The sequence below is a fragment of the Solanum pennellii genome, chromosome 3, assembly GCF_001406875.1.
Source record: "Solanum pennellii chromosome 3, SPENNV200".
Taxonomy (NCBI): Eukaryota; Viridiplantae; Streptophyta; class Magnoliopsida; order Solanales; family Solanaceae; genus Solanum; species Solanum pennellii.
This window is the reverse complement of record NC_028639.1, coordinates 2,923,584-2,948,657: the sequence shown is the minus strand read 5'-3', so window position 1 is coordinate 2,948,657 and position 25,074 is coordinate 2,923,584. Positions and strand designations below refer to the sequence as shown.

Here is a 25,074-nt window from a genome sequence, read left to right as displayed (position 1 = left end):
TCTATACACTTATAATAATACAATTCGTTTTATACACTTCGTTTTTATATAGTTCTCTGCCCAAGTGTCTTTCTCTTTTTTGTTTTATACACTTCGTTTTATACAATTTGCTTCAATTGTATATGTATAGCTAATTATACAGTTTCCATGTTTGCTATGGAGCGCAATTATGTAAATTTTACTATAGCATACAAATATAAATTTTTTATTTGCTATATTTGAAAGTTGCCTTATTAATTATGGCTTGATTTCGAATAATTTGAATATTTTAATAAGGTGATTAATTAATATGAAACGGGGAAAACAATTTTGAAGATGGAAAACATGAAGGGTGGGCAAGATTGGATAAATGTGTAGGCTAATAGTTCCACTTGGCAACATAGGCTCCAGTCAGTCTGTTCCCTTTTAACATTTCTTAATTAAATTATGAAAAGGTAATGAATCATGCAGAGAGGGTATCTCATTTAATGTTTGCATATAATAGTACCATACTTTGGGAAACTAAAGCTATTAATACTAATAACTTGTTGCCATCATCTCCATATCGAAAGAAACAAATCCATAAAACTATCATGTGGCTTTTCAAGAGAAAAGGGCCTTCTGGGTTTTCGTCTTCTTCCACTGCTGAGGAAGTTACACATGGAATTGATGGCTCTGGACTTACCGCCATTGTTACAGGTTTCCACTTGATCTCCTTTTCACATTCTTCAAAATTGAAAATTATATATTTAATGGGTATCGATTAGTATTTATTATTGTTGGTGACATGCAATGAGTGTAGGCTATGGCATTAAGACTGGCGGAATCAGGATTTTTATTAAGGGTTTCAAAGTATAAAGAAGTAGACCCACAGAAATCAAAGGGGTTCAATATTTGCTAGCATGTATAAATAGTGTAATTTTTCACCAAAGTGGGTTTGGATGAACCATAGGCTCTTTCTAGCTCCGGCGCAGGGTATGAAGTATGAACCAAGTAATTTCACCTAGCAAATCTGTGGGCTGCTCTGCTTGCTTTTGTTCTTTGTCCTAATCAATGGAAGACATTGGCCCTGCCTAGAGAGAGGGTTAAAACAAAAAGTTTCGCGTTGATGGTTAATGAGATGGCTACTCCTTATAAGGTTTGAATAATTTTTTTCTCTTTGAGCTAGCTTTTGGGTGTGAGTTATGCCCAAATACTAATTTAATATCGTATTAGCAAAGGACCCATCTCACCCAATATTAGGGCCCAAAAAATAAAAAATTGTCCAAAATCGCCCATGCACTCTAAACAGTTAATGAGATGAGTGGATTCCTTAGAAGGCTTGGATAATCTCTCACTTTTCAACCTCATGTATTTGTGGAGTTCTTGGAGTTAGATGAAGAATCCATCTAAAACTACTATGTACGCCTCCAATTTGGAATATTTCAATCCTAGTAGTTATTATATGGGGTTCGCTAGACTTCAATAGACAGAATTGGTAATTCAATTTCATTCAGAATCTCCTGATGTACACTGAAAAATAATGAAATATTGAATTCCTTGACGTAGTGAACCAGGCTAGTTCCCTGTCAGAGACCTGGTTACCAATGCTTATTTGGACCAGCTTATGCAATATCCAGTCGGTGCATGCATAGATTGAACTATTGCAGAGGCACGATACAATTACATGCAATTGTAGCTATTGGTGTATAAGTCAAGAAATAAATAAATCCTGCATTGGTTAATTGATCTTTATTGTACATTCTTAAGTTAACACTTCCTCATTTTCTGTACTATGGCTGCTAGTGGTTTGTGATAAGCAGCGCAATTGACATTACTACTGTAAGTATGTGCATACAGTTGAGCTTATATCTATTAGGTACAGTGTGCTCAGTATCTTAATTTAGAGACATGAAATGTTAAGATCTAGCAGTATTTAGTTTGCTCATAAACATCCATTTGCAGGAGCATCAAGTGGTATTGGTTCTGAAACTAGCCGTGTTCTAGCTTTACGTGGAGTTCATGTCATCATGGCTGTCCGGAATATGACTGCTGGAAAAGATGTTAGAGATGCAATAGTTACAGAAATCCCTGCTGCTAAAGTTGATACCATGGAGTTAGATCTTAGCTCATTGGCATCAGTGAAGAAATTTGCTTCAGACTTTAAATCATCCGGTCGCCCATTGAACCTTTTAATGTAAGTGATGAATAAGAGTGGTAGTCGCATGCTTGAAGATTGCATTTTTACACCCTCCCAGCCTCCCTCTCTCTTTCAAATAACTTTGTTCTTCTGCATGAATCTCTTCCCTCTTCATATATATCCTAGCATGTCAATTAACATCATCTATTTCTTTCAAAGTAATAATGCAGGAATCATGGCAACTCCCTTTATGCTCTCAAAGGACAACATAGAGCTGCAATTTGCCACAAATCATCTAGGTAAGAACTGTTTGTTAATGCTTGTTTCTGCGCGAGAAGAGAGCCTGTAATAGTTCCATCATCTTCTTTATTTTATTTTTTATTCAGGCACCAGTTCACTTTATAAAATAAAGCATCTGATCCAAATTTACCGCCCTTCCTAATTTTACTGAAATGAAGATTCAATTCTCGCTTAAAGGAGATCAAATAGTTGATTCTCCATAATTTTGTCATCTTAAGTTTCAGTTATAAAATGCACATGTAAAAGACCATCTGAGACCTGGATAGAGGACAATTCATGTCCCCTTTATCCCTACTTTGTCATCCAACTCTTCTACAGTGCACACTTGACAAATCTAATAAGACTGGTAGGAAGTTGTATGATAGGTGGGCAATGCTTTCAAAAGTAAACTTTCAAGAGGGAAATTCGTACTTCCTTTTAACTTATCTTATCCATAACTATTCTTCTTTCTTGCCTTTGCAGGTCATTTTCTTTTGACAAATTTGTTGTTGGAGAAGATGAAGGAGACAGCACGTAAAACAAAGAGAGAGGGAAGAATTGTGAATGTTTCATCAGAGGCTCATCGATTTGCATACAGAGAAGGAATTCGGTTTGACAAAATAAATGACCCCAAAAGGTAATCTTGTTAGATTTTGGTGCCGAACTAAATTTTCTTGATTGTAAGAGAAGCCTTGCTCAAATCCATCACTTGCTCGATGGCTTCAGTGATCACTCTGAAATTTTCACAGTCTAATAGTTCCATGAGAGTGTATAATATACTCCCTTCATTCACTTTTACTTGTCCACTTTGGACTTTGCTCGCCCTTTTAAGAAACAATGATTAATATGAGTATTTTACTACAATATCCATATTAATTGACGTATAGTCTTAAGTCTTGAATTGATTTGGGGAAGAAGTAATTAATGTTGCGGGTAAAACACAAAAAAGCAATTGTCTTTAAATGATATGTTAAAAGTAAGTAGAAGTGGAAATCTATTTATGGAATACTGAACAAGTAACCTGAGGAAGTATTTTAATATAGATTTCTAATGTTATCATGCCAAGATCACTTGCAATTCATCACAAGTTCTTGGTTGACAATCTTTCTTGTTAATTATGGTGCCCTAACTTCTCGACCAACACCTTGGATTTCCTTCATGAGATGTTTATATTTATTGTTTTCACCTGGAGAGTACTGGGTGATACTCTATCTGTATTAAACACCAATATGAATCATTTTCCTTAATATGCAATCACTATATTTAACTGATCACTTGTCTTATTGGTTTCCTTCAAGCTTAATGGTTATTCTGTACTACTCTTGAACTAATCAAAGATGACAAGCATTTTGTGCTCAAGATTGACGATTCTTTGCTGTTTTTCACTTCAAGCTGCATAACTGATATTTTTCCATGATAAAAAATAGTTGTCCCCTGGATATTGATTTTTCAATTTCGGTGTTGTTTGTTATCTTATGTGCAGCTACAACAGCTATGGTGCATATGGCCAATCAAAGCTGGCCAACATACTGCATGCAAATGAGCTTACAAGACGCTTAAAGGTGGATTTTCGAAAAAAAAGAATCTTGCAAACTGATTTTCATTCTGATGTCGTAGTGGTTCTTGTGTAGTCATGATTGTCTCCATTCCTAGAGGCGAACACATATATTTCTTGGGTGTAGATTTGGATATTCCTTTTGGCACATCAAGAAGTTCTTGGTTTGCAGTCTCTGACTTCTGTAGCTCTGTCACAGCTTTGGACAAGGGCTCCATACCATTTAATTGAACTCTAAATTTTTAGTGATCTTTATTTCAAACAGGAAGATGGAGTAGAAATAACTGCAAATTCACTTCATCCTGGAACGATCACTACCAATCTTTTCCGTCATATGGGTATTTTTGATGGTTAGTAAGATTCTCTTTTCTTCCTTTTCTATTTAGTAGCTGTTGTCTGATTAATATGAATGGTTCGTACAGTAAGTTCACTACTTTATGTCTGGAAGAAAGCCTCTAGTGCTCTCACTAATACTAATATATGGCATAATGAGCAAAAGGCATTTCCGTTTGTAGATTTGTGGTGTGTCATGCCTTTCTTTCTTTCCTTTTTTTTTTGGGTTTCTCTTTGTTTTTACTTTTTCCTTAAGGTGGGTTGTAGAGGGAGGGAGATCGCTAAGAACTTGACCACTAATTTGGAGGAGGAGAGGGGTTTGGAATTGAACCCTTGCATTAAGCAGTTTTGGTCCATCCGTTAACAAACTCTGACTGTTATTAACGAAAATTGTGAAAAGAAATGATTTAACCAGGAACACCAAGTCTTATCAAGTCCCAGAAACAACAACCCCAAAAACTAGAGCAAACACCAGAAATAGAAAGAAGAAGCAGAAATTGCACCAGGAAAACCGGCACCAAACTTCAGAAATAGAACGTAAATAGCAGAAACTGCAAAAATGGCACTTCCAAATGTGAGTTCATGGTAATCCTTTTCCTTTCACAGTTAAATTTAACGGCCAGAGTTTGTTAATATTTGACGTAGACCAAACATGCTCACTTTTGATTGACTTAGACGACATAAACTGCTCCAGGAGTACATTTAAGAGACTATTATTTTGGACCCGACCAAAACATAAGAGGGCTATCAGTTTCTCCTATATAGAGTTCTAAGCCCACAAGTCGTAGAATATTTATGTGTAATGTTTGTTTCACAAGCTAAGAGAAGCGAACATGAAATATTCCTTTCTGCTCATTACAGGTCTGGTCGGCACTATTGGGAAACTTCTGCTTAAAAATGTTCAACAGGTATGTTCTGCATCAAATCATTTAAATTTTTGCTGTATGCACAGATTCTTTTGCAACAATGAGGAGAGAATTTTGACATCTTCCAGAGCAAGAAGTTTGGCTCAATATTAATCGGCTAACTATCAGAAGGTTTATATTAGGATTATTAATGATCTTCTCATGAATCAGTTGGAGAAAAATTCAACCTTGTCGGAACATTATTTATATTTCCTTAAGACATAGATAAAATTCCCTGCTATATTCGCAGAAAATGGAACCTGATTAAGAATCTCCCCAGAAGGTAAGTCAATATACAAGCCAGAGGATGATTTGCCAATACAGAATAACTTGTCGACACACACGACCTTTGCTCAGATGAAGAAAAAGATATCTCTGAAATAGAAACAACCATGATGCCATGGAAATTGATCAGTACTTAACATTCCCTTTTTCCTCTTCTTTAGGGAGCATCAACCACCTGTTATCTTGCATTGAATCCACAAGTGAAGGGGGTAAGTGGTGAATATTTTTCAGACAACAATTTGGCGAAGACGACAGCGTTGGCTAAAGATATGGATTTAGCTAAGAGGCTCTGGGATTTTAGTATGGATCTGGTCAAGTAAAATGTTGTACAAAGAAAAACAGAAAAGTAACTCTGTATCTGGTTGTAATTTGTGATGTTGCTTAAAGAGTTAAGAGATGAATAAAGTGACGTATTCTTAATATTATCAAATGTTCAGCTTGATTTTTTTCTTGTAAACAAAGGTGACATAGACCCATAACGACTTGCCACTTTGTTTATTGTCACCATCTAAATAATTAACTACTTAAGCAAATAAAATAATCACACACTATATATTCTGAGAGTAGGTAAACGGGTTCCACAATATTGTCGATCTCTACAACTTTAGAAACCTGGTTCCAAGGAGTACACAGTGCCGGCTCTTGACCATTACTCCCTCCGTTTCAGAAAGATTGACCTAGTTTGACTTGAAACGGAGTTGAAGAAAAGAAAAATGACTTTTTAATCCTGTGGTTCTAATTTAAAGTTATGTCAAATGTATCAAAATACCCTTTAATGTTGTGGTCTTAAACATGCCACGTGGAAAGTTACAATTAAAGTGTTGTCAAAAAAGGAAAGGAGTTAACTCTTTTTGAACAGACTAAAAAGAAAATAGAGTCATTCTTTTTTAAATGGAGGGAGTATATTTAGGCCACTGCCTTAGGCCTCCTATTCTTGTGGGCCATAAATTTCTATAAAATAAAAATCTTGTTTAATTTTTCATGAGAAAGAATTAATTATTCATAATAAAAGTAAAAATATATATTTTCTTTGCTAATACTCATATTATTTTAATTTTTTTTAAACTCCTTTTGCATTCTATTTCTTCAAACCTTTGATAATTAGAGTAATGTTTTGTCAATAATATGAATCAATTGTTGAAAAGTGTTGAACAAAGTAAATTACAAATATTCTTTTATTTCTTCGTAATTTTTATATTAAAGTAAGATATATCAAGTTATCAATTTTTTGAATCAGATTCTATAATTCTAACTCTTATCTTTATTTAAAATTTATCAACTTACTACTTAAAGAACTATATTTTCGATTCATATACTATTTTTTTCTCAATAAAATAATATTTTCAATGTAGAATTGATCAAATCTTGCTTAAAAAATAATATCTTAAAAATGTATTTGAAAAAATCATTAATAAAAAAGATATTAAGTAATAATTTACATCTAAATTTTTTTAAAAAATAAATAAATACAAATAATTTTTACAAAATATTTAAGTCTCTAATTAAAATTTCGCTTTATGTCTCGAATTATGTTGAGTCACCCCTGCAGTTATATATCAAATTAAAGCGCGTGCCACTAATAATACTTTATTTATGAGGATTGAGAGCAATCATATAAGGAGAATCCTAGGCCCGCCTACGTGGCGCCATCACAAGTCAAAATTGGCTTAAATTTATTTTATTTTCAAAACTAGCATTTTCCTTATGAAAGTCGTGACTTTTATGAAAAAATTGTAACTTTTATGAAAAATTGTAACTTTTATGAAAAATTGTAACTTTAATGAAGTGTTGCGACTCTTATGAAAAGTTATAACATTTATGAAAGTTGTGACTTTTATGAAAAGTTATAACATTTATGAAATATTGTGACTTTAATGAAGAGTTACAACCTTTACGGAAGGTTGTTACTTTTCTGAAGAGTAGTAACTTTTTTTAAATAATTATAACTTCTTTGACAAGACACAATAAATATTTATTAACAATATCATTTATTGTTTATAAATAGAGGAATTTCCTCTCATTTTATAACAAAGAAAATTCGAAACTTCTTATTCTTCTTCACAATTAAATATTGCTCATGTTAAGTGGCTTACCGATATAATTGCTTATGTTATAGATCCCGATATGTATTTTTATAATTATTAAGTTATGCTTATTTTATTATAGATAAGTAAATAATAAGATGTGAATAATAATTTTCATTTTTCATATAATATTTTAATGTTTTAAATATTATTTTTATAAATTCTATAATAAATTCCGGCTTGAAAAGTGCGAGTTATTTTACTAGTTTATATATAAAGGAACGTGTTTAAACACGGTACCCGAAACAATTCTGAAGCAACGGGAGAGAAGTAAATAAACTACTGGTTACTGTACTATGTGGGTTTTTAATAGATCAAAAGGGCGATCTGGGTTTTCCTATTCCTCCACTGCTGAAGAAGTCACCGATGAAATCGACGGCTCCGGTCTCACCGCCATTGTTACAGGTGTTTACTCCATTTTCATTTTCACTTTTGCTAGCATCCAATTAATATCTCTTTGTATGACTATTTCTTCTAGGTCTACGTTTACCTCTTTGTTTTAACAAAAATCAAAGTGTTCCTTTCACGGATTAAGTATAAGTTAATCTATTCATTTCATGTTGAAAAATCTGTGCTAGCTACTTGCATATAATTTTTGTCCTATATATCCGTGGCTTTGGCTTGAGAACCATGAGGTTTTAGTTCAAATCCCAGCCGAGACAAATATTAGGTGGTTTCTTTCTATCTGTCCTAGTTTAGTGTACAAAGTTACCCTATACCTGTTGCTGGTGGACTGACCGTAAATGACAACTACTAAAAAAATATACCCTTGGATATATTGCACTAGAGATATGTCACAACACCTATTGTACTTAAATTATATTGTATCATATCCTAACATTCTTCGTTAGGTAATGAAAGAATGAGGTTTTAGTTCAAATCCCAGCCGAGACAAATATTAGGTGATTTCTTTCTATCTGTCCTAGTTTAGTGTACAAAGTTACCCTATACCTGTTGCTGGTGGACTGACCGTAAATGACAACTACTAAAAAAATATACCCTTGGATATATTGCACTAGAGATATGTCACAGCACCTATTGTACTTAAATTATATTGTATCATATCGTAACATTCTTCGTTAGGTAATGAAAGAAAGTCCCATTTTGTGTAACGACTTATTTGGTGTGATTGAGTGATTAACTTATTTTGTCTTATTCTATCTTTTGTGCCACCTTTTTATAGCGATGCCCTACTTTTCTTGGTGGTTTATTCTTCAAATTGTTATTGTTGATGTGTGTCATTATGTTATGACGAAAAACAGTACAATCTATTCAAAAGTTGTGTCGTTAAAACAATATTGTACGATACAATACAATATGATACACTATGAAAGAATACGTAATTACCATCCAAATAGAGTATAAAACAATGAGCAATTGTAGGTTACAATTCAATAACCTAAGAGGCTACCTCGAACCACTTGACTGCTATGGTCACTCGATCATAGCAATACCTTTCAAACTAAATCTAGCCCAAAAGTACAAGGGTTTTTAAAAGAAATATCTTGTAATAATGTTCTTGAAGTGAATAATGTTACTACTTAAATCATCTGGTACGAAGAATAGACAAACTGTAGAGCTGAAATGAACTTCAACTCACAAGCTTTTGTTCTTCAGTTTGATCTATCTCACGCTCAATATTTGCTTCTTACTTTAGCTTTCTCAGTTTTTTCAATATGACAGCAGACTAATAATATATAGGACAGACATGAGAGGCAGCGTTAGATGAACGAAGCATGAAGAAGAATAAAATCACAGTACTCCTAATATTATCCTAGTTGCTTATTAGACTGAGACTCCACATTGATGAGTGTTTTCTTTAGCAAGAAGTTAGCAGCAATTTGTTTGCTTTTAATTATCAATCTATTTGTAGGAGCATCAAGTGGTATTGGTGCTGAAACTAGCCGTGTTCTAGCTCTGCGTGGAGTTCATGTTATCATGGCTGTCAGGAATATAGCTGCTGGAAAAGATGTTAAAGAAGCAATAGTAAAGGAAATCCCAGCAGCTAAAGTTGATATAATGGAGTTAGATCTTAGCTCATCGGCATCAGTAAGGAAATTTGCAGCTGATTTTATGTCATCAGGTCACTCATTGAACATGCTAATGTAAGTCACAAATACGAGTGGTAATTAATCACATAGTCTTGAAACTCTGAAAGACGACATTTTGCTTTTTCTCCCTATATAGTTTTGGAAGAATCTTTATATATCTATTGATGTTACTTATCTTCTGTTAGTAATAATGCAGGAGTGGTGGGAATTCCCTTTATGCTTTCCAAAGATAACATAGAGCTGCAATTTGCCACAAATCATCTAGGTATGGTTGTGCGTTAGGCGTATGTTTCTGTACACGACATTTATCATGCGGTGCCTTCCTGAGATGTCATGGAAGGGCAACGTGAGGTAAAGTAATTGATTTCCATATGATTTGTCATGCGGTGCCTTCCAACTGCCTTTCCACCTTCCGTTCAATCGATTAGACTGTTTGTACTGTACAGGGAATTTAATATCAAGATCATAGGATGAAGAAAAGCATGAAATGCACATATATAATAGTAGACCATATGAGACCTGAATTAACTTGTATATGTAACAGTGAAACAAGGGAGATTCTAAAATCACACTGGTAATAGGCAGTTTATATCTGCTTGGTAGTACGTCATAGGAGATGATAGGTGCCTGTTGATGCTTAATTCGAATTTGTAAATTTCAATAGGGACATTCAGTTTGTGGTTCCTGTTAATTTATTTTGCCCAAAATTGTTCTCTTTTCTAGTTCCCTGTGTTTGCAGGTCATTTTCTTTTGACAAATTTGTTGTTGGACAAGATGAAGGAGACAACACGTAAAACAGAGAGAGAGGGAAGGATTATCAATGTATCTTCAGTAGCTTATTGTATGTTCACATATCGCGAGGGAATTCGCTTTGGCAAAATTAATGATCCCAAAAGGTAATCTAATCAAATTTCTTATGTCGAACTTCCATAAGTTATCTTGATTGTAATTAATAGAAGAGAGGTGTTCGCTCCAATCATGTCATTTGATTGTTCAATTATCTTATTTGGTGTCCTTCTATCTCGATAGTTGCTCATTGCTACTATTGAATTACTCAAGATGACAAGCTTTTCATGCTCAAAAAATGCTGCTCTTTTCACTTCAAGCTGTATAACCATGATCAGATTAACATGATAAATTTAGGCTTCTCCCATGGAAAATTGTTTTTTCATTGTCTATGTTGTTTGTTATTTTATTTGCAGCTACTGTAGTTTTTGGGCATACGGACAATCAAAGCTGGCCAACATACTGCATGCTTATGAGCTCACAAGACGCTTAAAGGTGCTTTTCAGAAAATAAATCATCACATGTTCTTTTTGTGTTCTAATAATTTTGTTTTGGCGGTTCTTGTGTAGTCATGACATGTCTCCATTCCTCGCGACCAAACACATATTTCTTGGAGTTGATATTTGGTATTCCATTTTGCACATTGAGAAATCGTGATTTAATTTCCAGTATCTGATTTCTGTAGCCACAGCCATAGCTTTGGCTTAGGGGTTCGATGCCATTCAATTAATCTCTAAAAATCTGAGTGCTCTTTGTTATTTTGAATAGGAAGGAGGAGTGGAAATAACAGCAAATTCACTTCATCCTGGAACAATCACAACCAATATGTTTCGTCATCTGGGCTTTTTTGATGGTAATAATAAGATTTTATTTTCTTCCTTCCTCTATGGTGTCTAATTAATATGATGCCATTCTTAGCGAGTTATTATCTTCTTTATGTCTGAAATAAAGCCTTTTATGCTCTCACAGTCTCACTAATAGTACAACGACAACATAGTGTACTCTCACACAGTGGGATGAGGGGAGGCTAGAGTGTACACAAACTTTATCTCGAGAGGCTTTGAGGTAGAGAGGTTGTTTTCTATAGAACCCCGACTTGAGACAAAAAGTCTAGAAATAGACATAATGGACATTACAAGAGACAACAAATAGTAACAAAAACAACAGATAATTACAGAATAATACTACAAATGAACTACACGAAATAATAGATAGTAACGCTAAATTGCATATTTAGCAAATGTGAATTATTCCTGTATGTTTATTTTATCGAACTAAATACTCCCTTTTCTATATGATACAGGTCTTGTAAGCAAGTTTGGGAAGTTCATTTTTAAAAACGTTCAACAGGTATGTTCCATATTGAGACATTTATTAAATTTGCAGTACACACACACACACTCTCTTATGCAAATTTATAGAATTTTCGACATCATTCAGAGCAATTTTATAGATTTATTTTTCCATTTCATCTTCTCTATATAGGGAGCATCAACCACTTGCTATGTTGCATTGCATCCACAATTGAAGGGGATAAGTGGTGAATATTTTTGTGACAACAATTTGGGGACAACAACAGCTATTGCTAGAGATATGGATTTAGCTAAAAGGCTCTGGGATTTTAGTATGGAATTAGTTAAGGAGTAACATATAAGATGTTGTACCAGTAATAGAGAAAAAATAACTTTGTATTTAATAGTTTGTGATGCTTATTTTTGTATCATATAGAGAAATAAGATGTTGTACCTAACTGAGAGTGTTCACCGAATAAAAAGCTTTTTCGAGTAGTGAGGAAGATTCAAGATTTAAAGTGTGTTTAGTAGGGATAAAAACATTTTTCGGTTTTTTAATTTTTTCATGTTTGGTAAACTTAAAATTTTTGGAAAATGTTTTTTCAGACAACTCGTTTTTCTCAAATTTGAGGAAAATGACTTTTCTTCCAAAATTAAAAAAAATATTTTGTAAAACTCTACCTCATCCTTTAATTTTTTTTTTCTTACCCAACACATACACCGTACCCAACTCTCCCTATTCAAAAAGAAATAATAAAACTTTTGAACTTCTTTTATTTTTTAAATTTCAAATATATTTTTATCTGTACCCCCAGGTAGGCCCCTGTTCCTTCGAAAGAAATGCTTTTGAAAAATATTTCAAGTTTTTCAGCCTATTGAGTTCAATTTTTTTTTAAAAATCATCTATTATGCCTCCACCCCCATCCTTGCCACCCCCGTCAATTTTGTTTTTTCTAAAAAAATTGTTTTTGAAAATTTTATTTTTTATACCACCTCCACCCAGATCATTCCTGTCAATTTTTTTTAACAAAAAATAAATATTTTTGAGAATTTCAAATTTTTTTTTTATTTTTACGCGTCGCGCCACCCCCATAGTCTTATTTTTTTTTGAATAAAAATATTTTTGAAAATTTCATTTTTATGTCACCCCCACCCAAGCCCATCCCCGTCAAAAAATATTTTCGAGAAATATTTCAAAATTTTTTTTTCATTTTCGCACCACACCCATCAAAAAAAAATTGGATCAGGTGTGTGTGTAAGATCTCTGGGTCGAATTTTGTAACGGTCATCGGGATTTTTGTCCTACTTTGGTGTGTGGGGCTCCTAATCAAATATCTAGTTTGATTTTTGGATTAGAAATTATTTTTCTAGAGAGCATTTTTTTTAGTCTCGAGCCTAAAATAAAAAATATTTTCTGAAAAATATTTTTCATTCACCAAGCAACCTCAGAAAAAAAATTTTACTCACCAATTAAATATAAAAAATAAATAATAAAAATATACTTATTTTTTAAGAAAACATTTTCTACCAAAACACACCCTAGTAATTTAGCGCGGCCCCAAAAAAAAACATTTGATATCTCAGGTAGAATTGCTATTCATTTGTAAAAAGTGAAATTGATATGGCTTTTCATATTTTTTTCTTTATACGAATAAAATATTTTTTAAGAAAATATTTATCTAATTATATTTTTCTCCCAAAGTCGTTTTGCTTATTTGGTTGGACGGACATGAAGAGAATGGAGTGCTAGCATGCCAATCATATTGTAAACGACAATGATATTCACATGTTTTTTAAAGTTCAAATTTAAATTCTATTTAAAGTTTTAAATATTAATATTTAGAATCACAAAACGTGATGTACTTAGTATTCATGTTACCATTGTATCATTAGAATCATCATTCAGTTATGGTGGACGTATTTTTACCAAGTATAGAAATTAAATTATTCTTAAAAATATTCAAACAATTTTTGCTATTCGAAATCGTTTGGATGATTTTTCTCAAATTGATAATTTTTTTCCATGAACATTTTAATATTATGGGTAGTTCGTAATTTAGTTATTTTTTAATGTTTAACTAATTGATATTGTATAGAAACCGTAGATGAAAATGAAGATGTCTTGTCGATATTTATGTTAACATTTTTAAATTATAATTTAATTTTAAAAATATACTTTTTAAAAAAAGTGAGTTGTCCTAACATGACTTGTCGTCTACATAATTGTGGGTTAGGTCAGTTATTTTTTTGACGCACAAAAAAAATGGGTCATACTGGTTTGACCCATTAAATTTCAAAACATATATAGTTAGTATGTTTTTAAATGTGGTTTGAACCAACTCATATTGACAATTTTACTAATGAGTATATCATCAAAGAAGGTTGCTTATCTCTTAAATAGAGATTTTGAGTTTTGAATATAAAAAAATTGTTAATAAAAAATACTTTCATAAAAACTCATGAAATTTTTTAATCTTTCGGGTAAAAAAATGTATAGAGATTTAACTAACTAACAAAAAAACAAAAATCACAATATACTAATGAGTAATGCCATCAATATCCGTGCAAGCTGAGTTTTTGTCTGTTGCACCATTTTCTCAGTTGCACATTTTTCCATAGCTAGTGAATAGAGTGATACAGAAACAAGCAGAGCAGCAAATTGAACCTTAAAACTATGTGGCTTTTCAAAAGAAATGGACCATCTGGGTTTTCGTATTCCTCCACTGCTGAAGAAGTAACCCATGGAATCGACGGCTCCGGTCTCACCGCCATTGTTACAGGTACTTACTCCCTTTCACTTTAACTTTTTGCTGGCGTATGTGTTTTTACCAATTAAAACTATAAATCAATCAATTTCACTTTGATAATCTGTTATCTATGCGTTGATTTTGGCTTCTCGAACACCACGCCTGATACCGTAATATAGTTTTCACTTTTCACTAATTAAGTTTATCCATAAAAAAAATTTGACAAGTTTTCTTTAATTTTATATATTTATAAACCTCATATTTATATGGTATAAAAATAATTTATTTTGACCTGACCACTTTTGTAATGATTAATTCGATTGAGTGATTTTATTGATATAAAAATTAAATTTGAGTGGCTTTATTATCGGGTTATTTAAATAAGTCGTGTTTTTTGTGATTTTCCCATGTTACAACTTCTGTACTAATTCGATCGATCCGGAATGAATCACAAAATTAGGTTTAATGACTTTGCTAAATAAATTTTATAAATTATCAAAATTGAGTGATCTTTTGAGGTATGAACTCATTTTTTTACTTGTACATTTTGTTGAATGTCATAATTTATTAATCTCTTCTAGTTTTTGTATAACCACAATCAATTTGTGATGTCATGTTTAGATGAAATCTTGTAAGTTTTTACAATAAATATTTACATGAAAAGATCAAAAAAAATTGTTTGCCTCTCCAAATGTTATAAACATGCATGGATCCATTTGCAGGAGCATCTAGTGGTATTGGTGCTGAAACTAGCCGTGTTCTTGCTCTGCGCGGAGTTCATGTTATTATGGCTGTTAGGAATATGACTGCTGGAAAAGATGTTAGAGAAGCAATAGTAAAGGAAATCCCTGCTGCCAATGTAGATGTAATGGAATTAGATCTTAGTTCATTTGATTCAGTAAAGAAATTTGCAGCTGATTTTATATCATTGGGTCACTCATTGAACATCTTAATGTAAGTGAAGAATAAGAGTACTCATCAGATTTGCCATTTTGCAAGAATCTCTATCTCCATAAATATCTACTAACATTATATCTTGTCATTCTTAAGTAATAATGCAGGCGTGATGGCAATTCCCTTTATGCTCTCCAAAGACAATATAGAGCTGCAATTTGCCACAAATCATCTAGGTATGGCTGTTAATCACATCTATTACGTGTTGAAGACGAGCATAATCGGGTCATGCTATGGAGAAGACATAGAAAGTTGTAGTCTAGAAATAGAACAAATATCTTAGATAGTTGCATCTTTTCTTTCCACGAATAGTTCTGTAAGAAAAATGATAGCATAAGGTTTATCTGATTAAATGTACTATCTCCCTACCAGACAATGGTGTGCGTTCAAAATATGAAAAAGTAAGAAGCTAAGGGGTACATAAAAAATAATTTTAACTATGTATAAATAGTGCGGAAACCTTGCTGAATCCCAGCTTCCTGATAATACTAAAATGAAGGTTCAGTTTTCCCTTAAAGGAGATCCATGATCGAGTTGTCAATACTTTTTCAACTTAGACTTCATTTGTTAATGTGGACGGAGAAAGCCTTTTAAGACCCGAATTAGCGTAGATGTGCAACAATGATACTAGGGAGAGAAAGCATGATTTTAAAATACTACTGTTTAGGCTTTCTATGTTGAAATCAGTTTTATTGTAGACGTAGAAAGCCTTCGCCCATACTTTGTCATCCCATCTTCAGTCACACAATACATATGTAACAGATGTTACAAGGTTTGGATTTGATGTACTACAATAATAGATGAAAGATGGGCGATGATTCTATAATTGCACTTTTAAGAGGGAAATGCATACCCACTTAATCATCTTAGCCATAATTACTCTTTTTTTCTTGTGTTTGAAGGTCACTTCCTTTTGACAAATTTGTTGTTGGAGAAGATGAAGGAGACAGCATCTGAAACAAAGAGAGAGGGAAGGATAGTCAATGTTGCATCAGACGCTCATTATGTTACATATCGTGAGGGAATTCTGTTTGACAAAATTAATGACCAGGAAAGGTAATATAATTATGTTTCGGTATTAGTTCAATCATGTCTATAAGAGTGTGAAGTTCAAATGTCAAAATATCTACCAGTGCCGTTATGTATTTATTACCTGCAAGATGCTTAGTAACTAACTATCCACCTCACTGCTAATCACTCTTAATCAGTGCTTATCCTCGTGACAAATATAGTAAACTAACAGCCTACTTATCCATTCTCAATTAAGGGAAACCTCCATTTGCTCAGAATCATTGCTTCAGTTGCTTGATGACTTTTGTAAGAATATGGGATAGTTCTGTCTTACAGCTCCAGAATTTCTATGCTTGCTGTGTTCTACTGCTGTACCTTCTTGGTACTAGCTACTATAGTGAAATTTATTAAGAAAAACACACATTTGGCCATTGTAAATTCATTTATACTTTTTGTTGTTTATAACCTGTTTGCAGCTACAGAAAGTTCTCGGCATATGGCCAATCAAAGATGGCTAACATACTGTCAACATATGAGCTCGCGAAGCGCTTAAAGGTGTTTTATCAGAAATATATCTTACATGCTGCTTTCTCATCTTATTTTCATATTGGGTTTATGTGTAACTCACACTTTTGCTCCATTCCAAGAGACAAAACACATATGTTGCTTGGTGTGGGCATTTTGGTATTTCCTTTTTACACTTCAAGAAAATGCTTGGTTTGCAGTTCCTGGCCTCTGTATTCAATCATAGCTAGAGCTGAGGGGTCCATGTTATGCAACTAAACTCTTAAGAATTTTAGTTGATCTTTACTTTGAACAGGAAGACGGTGTGGAAATAACTGCAAACACACTTAATCCTGGAGCAATCTCAAGCAATCTTTTCCGTCATATGACTATCGTTAATGGTTGAGTATCTAATTTTACTGTTTTGGCCTAACGAGAAGCTTTTCGTAACGTCTGTTTTCTACTTATTGTTGGTTAATGCTACGTTTTCTGTATGGCCCAGGCTTAGTAGGCACGATTGGAAAACTCCTGCTTAAAAATGTTCAACAGGTATGTTCTACATGAATTAGTTAAACTGCAAATTGTTTTGGAAGAGTAAACAGGTATGGCAAATGATCAGTTTTTAACTTCCATTTGTTCGTCTTCTTTAGGGAGCATCAACCACCTGTTATATAGCATTGAATCCACAAGTGAAGGGGGTGAGTGGTGAATATTTTCAGGACAACAATTTGGCCACCCCATCGAAGAAGGCTAGGGACATGGATTTGGCTAAGAAACTCTGGGATTTTAGTATGGATTTGGTTAAGTAACAAACAACATATCAGTAAGTAAGTAGTGGTGTGCATTAGCCGGTTTGATTCGATTCTATGTATTATCGGTTTTTATTTTTCAATAAGCTAAACCAATAATAAAATAATAAGATATTCTTTATCGTTTATTAATTTTCGGTTTACTCAATAAGAAAATGCTCATAAAAAATATATATGATTTCTTACTTCCCTATTTGACACAATACAATGAGACAAGCAAATCAGCTTGTATGTTTTGATATAGTGAAACAAGAAATATAATGAGAAATTGCATGTAGTATGAAGACTACAAAACATCATATGGAATAAGTAGAAGTACGAATCCGGAGCCTAAAGGGTATAAAATATTAACAAAAATTTTAAAATGGTATATAAAATTTTATATTAAACAAAACGGCAAAATCGATGGAGCAACAACAATTTTTCTCCGCTGAAAAAAGCAAAATCGCTGCTACTGTACCGATTTTGTAAAATGTGATTTTTTTAATTTTTATTTTATTTTTTTTCTTGATTTTTTTAAAAAAAATAAAAATCGCTACCTAGGAAGCGATTTTCTTTTTTTAAAAAAATCTGTTTTTAAAATTGAAAATCGCTGCCTAGCTTAGGCAGTGATTTTATTTTATTTTATTTTTAAAAAAAAATCACATTTACTGCAGCGATTTTGCTTTTTTCAGCGGAGGAAATCGTTGTTGTTCCAGTGATTTTGCCGTTTTGGTTAATATAAAATTTTATATACCGTTTTTAAATTTTTATTAATATTTTATATGCTTTAGGCTCCGGACTCGTAGAAGTACTATGATGTGTGAAGTGTGTAGATAGTAGAATATACTCATGTAGTGTCTAGCTATGTTAAACTATTATTATTTACTAATATTTATAAAGAGTATAGTAATAACTTATTATCGTCTTAATAATTTATCTGTTTATTCAACAATCCAATACTAAAAAGCATATCAAATCGATAGGCCAATAATTTTCTTTTTTATAAAATCATTAAAAATTGACCCAATAATATTATTTTTTCATTCGACTAATAACATTTTTTTCAATTCGATTTATGCACGCCCCTCTCTCTTCAAATTTGGTGTTGTATTTTCAAATTTAATCAATCTTCAGCTCTCTGCAAATGTTGAATTTTTTGGTAAAAGTTTAAGATTACACTCATGTTTCCGATATTTAAACCATAAAATTTAAAAATCTCCATTTATTTCGTAAACTTCGTGTCTAGTTAACTGATTGACACTGATATTTGGTACAGAAGAGGAAGTGATACAACAACTTACAATAGTAATTATGACAATTTTAAATTCGTAATAACAACTTAGTTAGTTAATAGCCCTGCAGTTTGTTCTAATCTCTCCATTAGTTCCAGTAAGTGGACTAATATTCCCCATCTTCACCATAGCTGCAGCAAAATCACTTCTAAAACTCGCACCATTGTTACTATAACTCCTCACCAACGCATCCTGAGATCCACCGTTAAACAATTCCTGATCCGAGTGAAGCAACCCACGCCGAATCACTAGGTTCTGATAATAATCATTATCGAACCGGTTCGGTGTCTGGATATCCAACGGGGCCAAATTGGCGTCGCCGCCGGAAGCAGGGCAGGTAGCCCTGCGCGTGGCGGCGAATTGCGGGTCGATGTTGGTGTCGTTGTAGATCCGGTTTCTGAAAGTGGTGCACCGAGCTTGGCCGATCGTGTGGCTGCCGGATAGTGCCGTCATGTCACGCGCATTTAGGCCTTTGGCGGAGAACATGGAAATTAAAGTTGTAAGACTGGAAGATGGTGCGGGGATTTGGGTGTTGGCGGCGCTTTGGCTCGCGGTCCTTGCGTCTCTTCGGCCCAATGGCACTGCCCATGATGGCCCTCCCAGCTACATAAACAAATTAATTCAGAAAAAGTAACATTAATCATGTTTGGTCGAACTCATAAACAAATTCTTAAATTTGTTAGATTTTTTTCCTTAGGTATCTCAACTACGTCATTTTTCTATTGAATCATTGAACCACCCATAATTTATTCCTTTTAAAAATTGTTAGTTGATTTTGATCGGCTATTTTATTGTAAATGTCTTCGATTGTGTTCGTATTGTAATTTTTTTTTTACTAAAGAATGACGACAAACTGTGTTAGTTTCATTTGTAATCTAATGTATTCAAATGACTTGAAATAAAACATCATTACTCTCGAACATTTTCATTGTCAATTAAACTAATGAGTTCTGGAACAACATATGTATCTTCTGTCAATGCCCTTCAAAATTTTGATTCCATATCAGTCAACAGTGTTTGTTTAAAAGGAACAAACTATCGGCGGTTCAATGATTCAATAGGAAAATGGCCAAACAAGTTTAGGGATCTATTTATGTTTTTTACAAAAATATTATTTTCAAAGTGAAAAAAACAAAAGCAACGTAAAAGTTAAATGTTTCTAAATAAGGAAGCATGAAAATTGTGAGGTCAGTATTGATAAAAGGATTACTAACCAGCACGGTGCCTTCTCGGGCAGCGAGAGCAAGAATATCCGCACAAGAGACAACATTAGGACAAGCAGCTTCAACTTGAGTTTTAATGGTGTCTATCACTTCATATCCTCTTGCAGAGTTTCTGTTTGGGTTTGCATTCTTTTCTCCTATAAAAGTTGATGTGTCATCCAGTAGTATTGATGCATCGCACCCCTAAAAAGTAACAGAAAATTATCATAGTAGAATAAAACAAATGCTTTCTGAATTATATTCCTTTCAAATTTTTAACAAAGAAAAATGCACAAGTATCCCCTCAATATATGTTCGAAATCTCAGAGACACACTTATACTATACTAAAATTCTATTACCCTTGAACTTATTTTATAAGTAAATTTCTATTACTTTTTGGCCTACGTGTCACTAATTTTAAAGAAAAAGTCAATCAGCATTGAAACCACAAGATAGTACGATTTAAGACTCTGAAATTTGTGATCATACACATATATATATGTCATAACAATAACATTTAAGTAACTATAGATTCATATCTATTTCAAGATTTAGAAAATTATTATTATGTTAGGAATGAACTAAGAAACTATTGTAACGTAGTGTCCGTTTGGATTGACTTATTTTAGGTACTTTTAAGCCAAAATAGCTTTTAAGCAATTTTAAAGTGTTTGGGTAAAGTTAAAAAATACTTATAAATATTTATATTAAAGCCAAAATAACAAAATAAACCAAAAATCCCCGCTCAAATGAGGAAGTATATATTAATACTACATTATATAGGCCCCACTCATCAATATATGTTGTATTTTATTAAAAGAGTGTACTTTTATATCAATAGATAAAAGTAGTACTCTTAAATGTCACATATGTACTAAATTTCCGCTATGCGGAGTTTAGATAGAATTTGATATTCCTACATTTTTTTACAAAGTCATTTCCGCATAATAAATAAAATATATTCTGTGATCGATAATAATGAAAATGAAGATAGAAGTGATCGAGCTTACGTTAACGAAGCAATCATGGAAGAACAAGCGAAGAACAGAGGCACCAAGTCTGGCCTCTCTATTCACAGCTTGTGTCATTGCATTTCTTACAATTGTCTGCAGATTAGGGCACGACGTCCCATAAAAATTGGCTGATAATTGGGCATTGCTAAAGCTAACAAAGCACAATAAAACACACAAAAATGCCAAAATGAGGTTCCTATTTAGAGACACCATAATGCTTAAATATAACAAATTTAATATCTTTTAGAGCAAAGTAAAAGAACTCTATGATATTTGTATAATATGACCATGCATGAGGCCCTTTATATACAAGTAAGATACCTACATTGTTCATTGAGTGACATAAAAAGTGCAAAAGTCAACTTTATTTTAAATTTTATCGTTTACTTTTTTTAGAGTAAGCAAAGTAGTAGCAAGAGAGAAAATTTCATGTGTACAAATTAAAGTGAGGATTTGTTCAAACTTAGCTGCCCCAACCGCGTTTTTATTCACTTTGATTTGATTTGATATATGCAAACTCGAGCAGATATACTTATATATTAAGGATTGTGTTAAATATATGTGGTGAATTCGATATAATACGAATTATTCATGAACTTTAAATATATTCTAAAAGAGAGCTAGAAGTCGATGTATGAGTTCAGTTGAATATAGTATAGGTTTAGATGAGATTAGGGGTGAAGCAAAAGTTTAAAGTTTTGATACATATTCTATATTTATTTTAAAATTTCATGTAATATGTATACATAATTTATTATGAGCAACCCAATGAAATTATATTTTCTAGAATGCAGACTTTTTAACTTCAAATTTCTAGCTTTGTTTCGCTTCTAAATTTTAAGATAAAACTCATTAAGTATATTCATGAGTTTAATTTATAACCTAATTAATTACGAACGACTGATATTGTGATATTGTCATCTTACTCCCTCCATCCACTTTGATATTTTCTATTATACACTAAAACCTCATTAAATTAATACTCAATTAATTAATAGCTTTTCTAAGATAATATTTTTTTCCAATCCGGATATGGAGTAATAGAAAAATCATCACTCGTTTTGATGATATAATAAGATATATATTTTGATCCATATATAAATATATGATTCCCATTAATATAATTATAAATTAATAATTTTAAAAATATAAATATATCTAAGACGATTTAGTGAAATGTGATTTTATTGTGTTTTTTTTTGTTAAATTTAGCTCTACTTTTCTTATTGCACCCAAAAGTTTCGGTATTGTCTTTTCGAACTGCACCATTAAATTGAGAAGAGTTCTAAATGCGATATGTGTTTCCTTAGCGTAACTGGATCCCAAAGTATTGTATTATCTTTAACTTTATCATCAACATTTTTTTTTCAATGATATCTCCAATTTCTTCAAGCTCCGAACCTTTAAACATGTGTCATTTTCACTCATCCAACAAGTATTGACGTCCATTTATCGCGATAATCGTGATCGTTCTATTAATCATGACCTTAAGTTCATGAATGACGTTTTTGACAAGTGAATTTATTTATTAAATACTCCGAGATTTCATCTCCCAATAAATTTATGATATCAAAACACATTTTTTAAATTAATAAATATTAATTTATTGATTAACCAATAGTTTTATTAAATAATAATATTTTATAATCTCATATATGAAATTTTATGGTACTAAGATGTCTCTTTTTATTTGCACAATTTTTTTTTCTTTTAAAAAAAACTAAAAGATAATTATCACTAGATGAGGTAGGTACCTTAAATTTGGGGGACGGTTTGACTTCTATTTTTGTATACATATTAAGTGTCTATATTTCATTTTCTACTATAAATATAAATAACATGCAAAAAAGATAGATTATATATGGTAGCTATATTTCATTTTCAAAGAAGTGTTATAGCTGCATGTCCCTTTTATTTATTTCAATTTCAATTTTCATCCGCAATTGATATATAGATAGTCACTCTACCTATTAATTCTTGTTGACTAAATTATATAGCAATAGCCAATTCTACTTCCTCCTCTTCTTAGCATTTATTTATTTTTAACAAAATTAGTACTTTCTTCGTTTCACAAAAAATGATTTCGTTTTACTTGATGCGTAGTTTAAGAATATAAGAAAGATTTTTAAATTTTAAATTTTATGGTTCTAAATTAAAGTTAGATCAAGTATATAAATTTGTTCTTTGATCTTGTGGCTTTAAATATGTCAGGTGGAAATCTAAAGTTAAAATGTTTTTTTTTTAAAAAAGGTCATTCATTCTTTTTTAAACAAATAGAAAAAAAAATTCTTCTTCTCTATGTTTGGATCATTGTTATTCATTGTATTGTATTGTATTGTTACTATACCTACAATGTTTGTTTTGATTATTACTTAAAATGTATTGTACTGTATTGTTAAATTTCGTTGTTACGTAATAGTGGAAATCCCTATTTTATAGAACAACCAATTTGGTGTGTTCCCGTTGTTACTTAATTTCTTTTTCAATTATATCTTTACATAATATTTTAAAATACTATTTTATCCTTTACCTTAATTATCTAAATCTAGTCAAACCTCTTACCCTAGAATAATTAAGGATATTTGAGTATTATAAATTATAATACAATACGATACAATCAAACCAAACAATTAAAATGTTACTAAACAACAACAAACAATACAATCTAGCCAAACATTGTATCTATCGTACGATACAGTACAATACAATACAATATATTATGAAACAATAGATAACAATGATCCAAACAAAGTATAAAATAGACAGGTAAAATGAGATTGACTCATATACATATTTTAGATGACTAACTTAATTATTTAATAGTCGAATGAAAATTCTTATATTTTTGTTCTTTTAAAATTTGAACAGAAAGTATTTAATTGAAACATTTTATTAATAATTGAAGTATTCAATTAGAACAAAATTTAATTGATGGTCTACAAACTCAACATTTTTTTTATTATTATGTAGGAACTTTTCTTACATATTTGGACCAAGTCTTTTTCATCCATTAATTTTGATTAGCAAATAATTGAATATGTACAAGTGTCAACCTTTTACCTGCTCAAACACATATTTTTTTTGTGAAAGAAATCGAAACACCTAGACGTTATTTGTAGTTTCTATATGTGCAAATTTTAAAATTTCAAAACAAAGTAAACAAATAGATGGCCATATTCACATGGGGTGTGACCCACATATTATGCAATTAGTAATTATTTGATTTGAAATTCAGGGCGGCCTAAAGTAAAATTTTAATTCGTGGTCTAAAATATAAATACATTTCATATATGTATTTATTAAATAAAAAAATTACACTATTTAGATAAAAATTACTAGTACATAATATTATTTTTTCAATGCTAGTTTTAGGTAAGATTTTGTCAACTCAACATTGAAAAACATCCTTTAGTTGAAACAATTATTATATGTATTGTTAACATAATGATATAAGTATCACAGAATTTGACTAAAAAAGTTCACGACTTGGTATACCTCATTTTAATATGCTTAGAGTAATGCTTGAAACTAAAATTTAAAATAAATAAAAAAGAATCTATAATTCACTTAGTTCAACACTTTCACTGCTATTTCTTATTTTTAACAAAGTACAAAAAAAATTCAAGTGGATAAATAATTTATTTTAAAAAAATTATATTTTATTATAAATAATTATTTTTTCTATAAAAATTTAGCACATAATTTATTCTTGTCAAGAATTTGAGGCCCCCGAAATTTAGGGGCCTAAGGTAAATGCCTTATTTTTGAAAGGATAGAGCCGGCACTAATTTAGATAATTGGGATTGATCTCGTCAAGATTTTTTTAGTCGAGCATTTTACATAGGACTTGTCTAATACAATTTATATCTTCAGTGTGATTTGTAGGCTATA

The 25,074-nt window shown here is 31.8% G+C and overlaps 4 protein-coding genes across 4 annotated transcripts; 3 read left to right on the top strand and 1 right to left on the bottom strand.

Annotated features, from left to right (window-relative positions):
- The first annotated feature begins 438 nt into the window (after positions 1-438).
- LOC107014874 (short-chain dehydrogenase TIC 32, chloroplastic-like) lies at positions 439-5,897 on the top strand. Its single transcript, XM_015214983.2, has 8 exons — positions 439-678; positions 1,924-2,155; positions 2,318-2,397; positions 2,861-3,014; positions 3,861-3,939; positions 4,198-4,282; positions 5,127-5,173; positions 5,617-5,897. Exons 1-8 carry the CDS (start codon positions 468-470, stop codon positions 5,773-5,775), a joined length of 1,047 nt encoding a protein of 348 aa, XP_015070469.1. The 5' UTR covers positions 439-467; the 3' UTR covers positions 5,776-5,897.
- Positions 5,898-7,770: 1,873 nt separating this feature from the next.
- On the top strand, positions 7,771-12,186 carry LOC107014200 (short-chain dehydrogenase TIC 32, chloroplastic-like). Its single transcript, XM_015214049.2, has 8 exons — positions 7,771-7,944; positions 9,413-9,644; positions 9,776-9,855; positions 10,330-10,486; positions 10,793-10,871; positions 11,145-11,229; positions 11,680-11,726; positions 11,862-12,186. Exons 1-8 carry the CDS (start codon positions 7,836-7,838, stop codon positions 12,021-12,023), a joined length of 951 nt encoding a protein of 316 aa, XP_015069535.1. The 5' UTR covers positions 7,771-7,835; the 3' UTR covers positions 12,024-12,186.
- A 1,857-nt stretch (positions 12,187-14,043) lies between these two features.
- Positions 14,044-17,825, top strand: LOC107014197 (short-chain dehydrogenase TIC 32, chloroplastic-like). Its single transcript, XM_015214046.1, has 8 exons — positions 14,044-14,448; positions 15,138-15,369; positions 15,466-15,545; positions 16,272-16,425; positions 16,857-16,935; positions 17,201-17,285; positions 17,387-17,433; positions 17,535-17,825. Exons 1-8 carry the CDS (start codon positions 14,343-14,345, stop codon positions 17,691-17,693), a joined length of 942 nt encoding a protein of 313 aa, XP_015069532.1. The 5' UTR covers positions 14,044-14,342; the 3' UTR covers positions 17,694-17,825.
- A 1,043-nt stretch (positions 17,826-18,868) lies between these two features.
- Positions 18,869-21,464, bottom strand: LOC107014196 (peroxidase P7-like). The gene is made up of 3 exons (XM_015214045.1): positions 21,181-21,464; positions 20,182-20,373; positions 18,869-19,570 (listed from the first exon to the last, which is right to left on the bottom strand). Exons 1-3 carry the CDS (start codon positions 21,394-21,396, stop codon positions 19,019-19,021), a joined length of 960 nt encoding a protein of 319 aa, XP_015069531.1. The 5' UTR covers positions 21,397-21,464; the 3' UTR covers positions 18,869-19,018.
- Between the last annotated feature and the right edge of the window lie 3,610 nt (positions 21,465-25,074).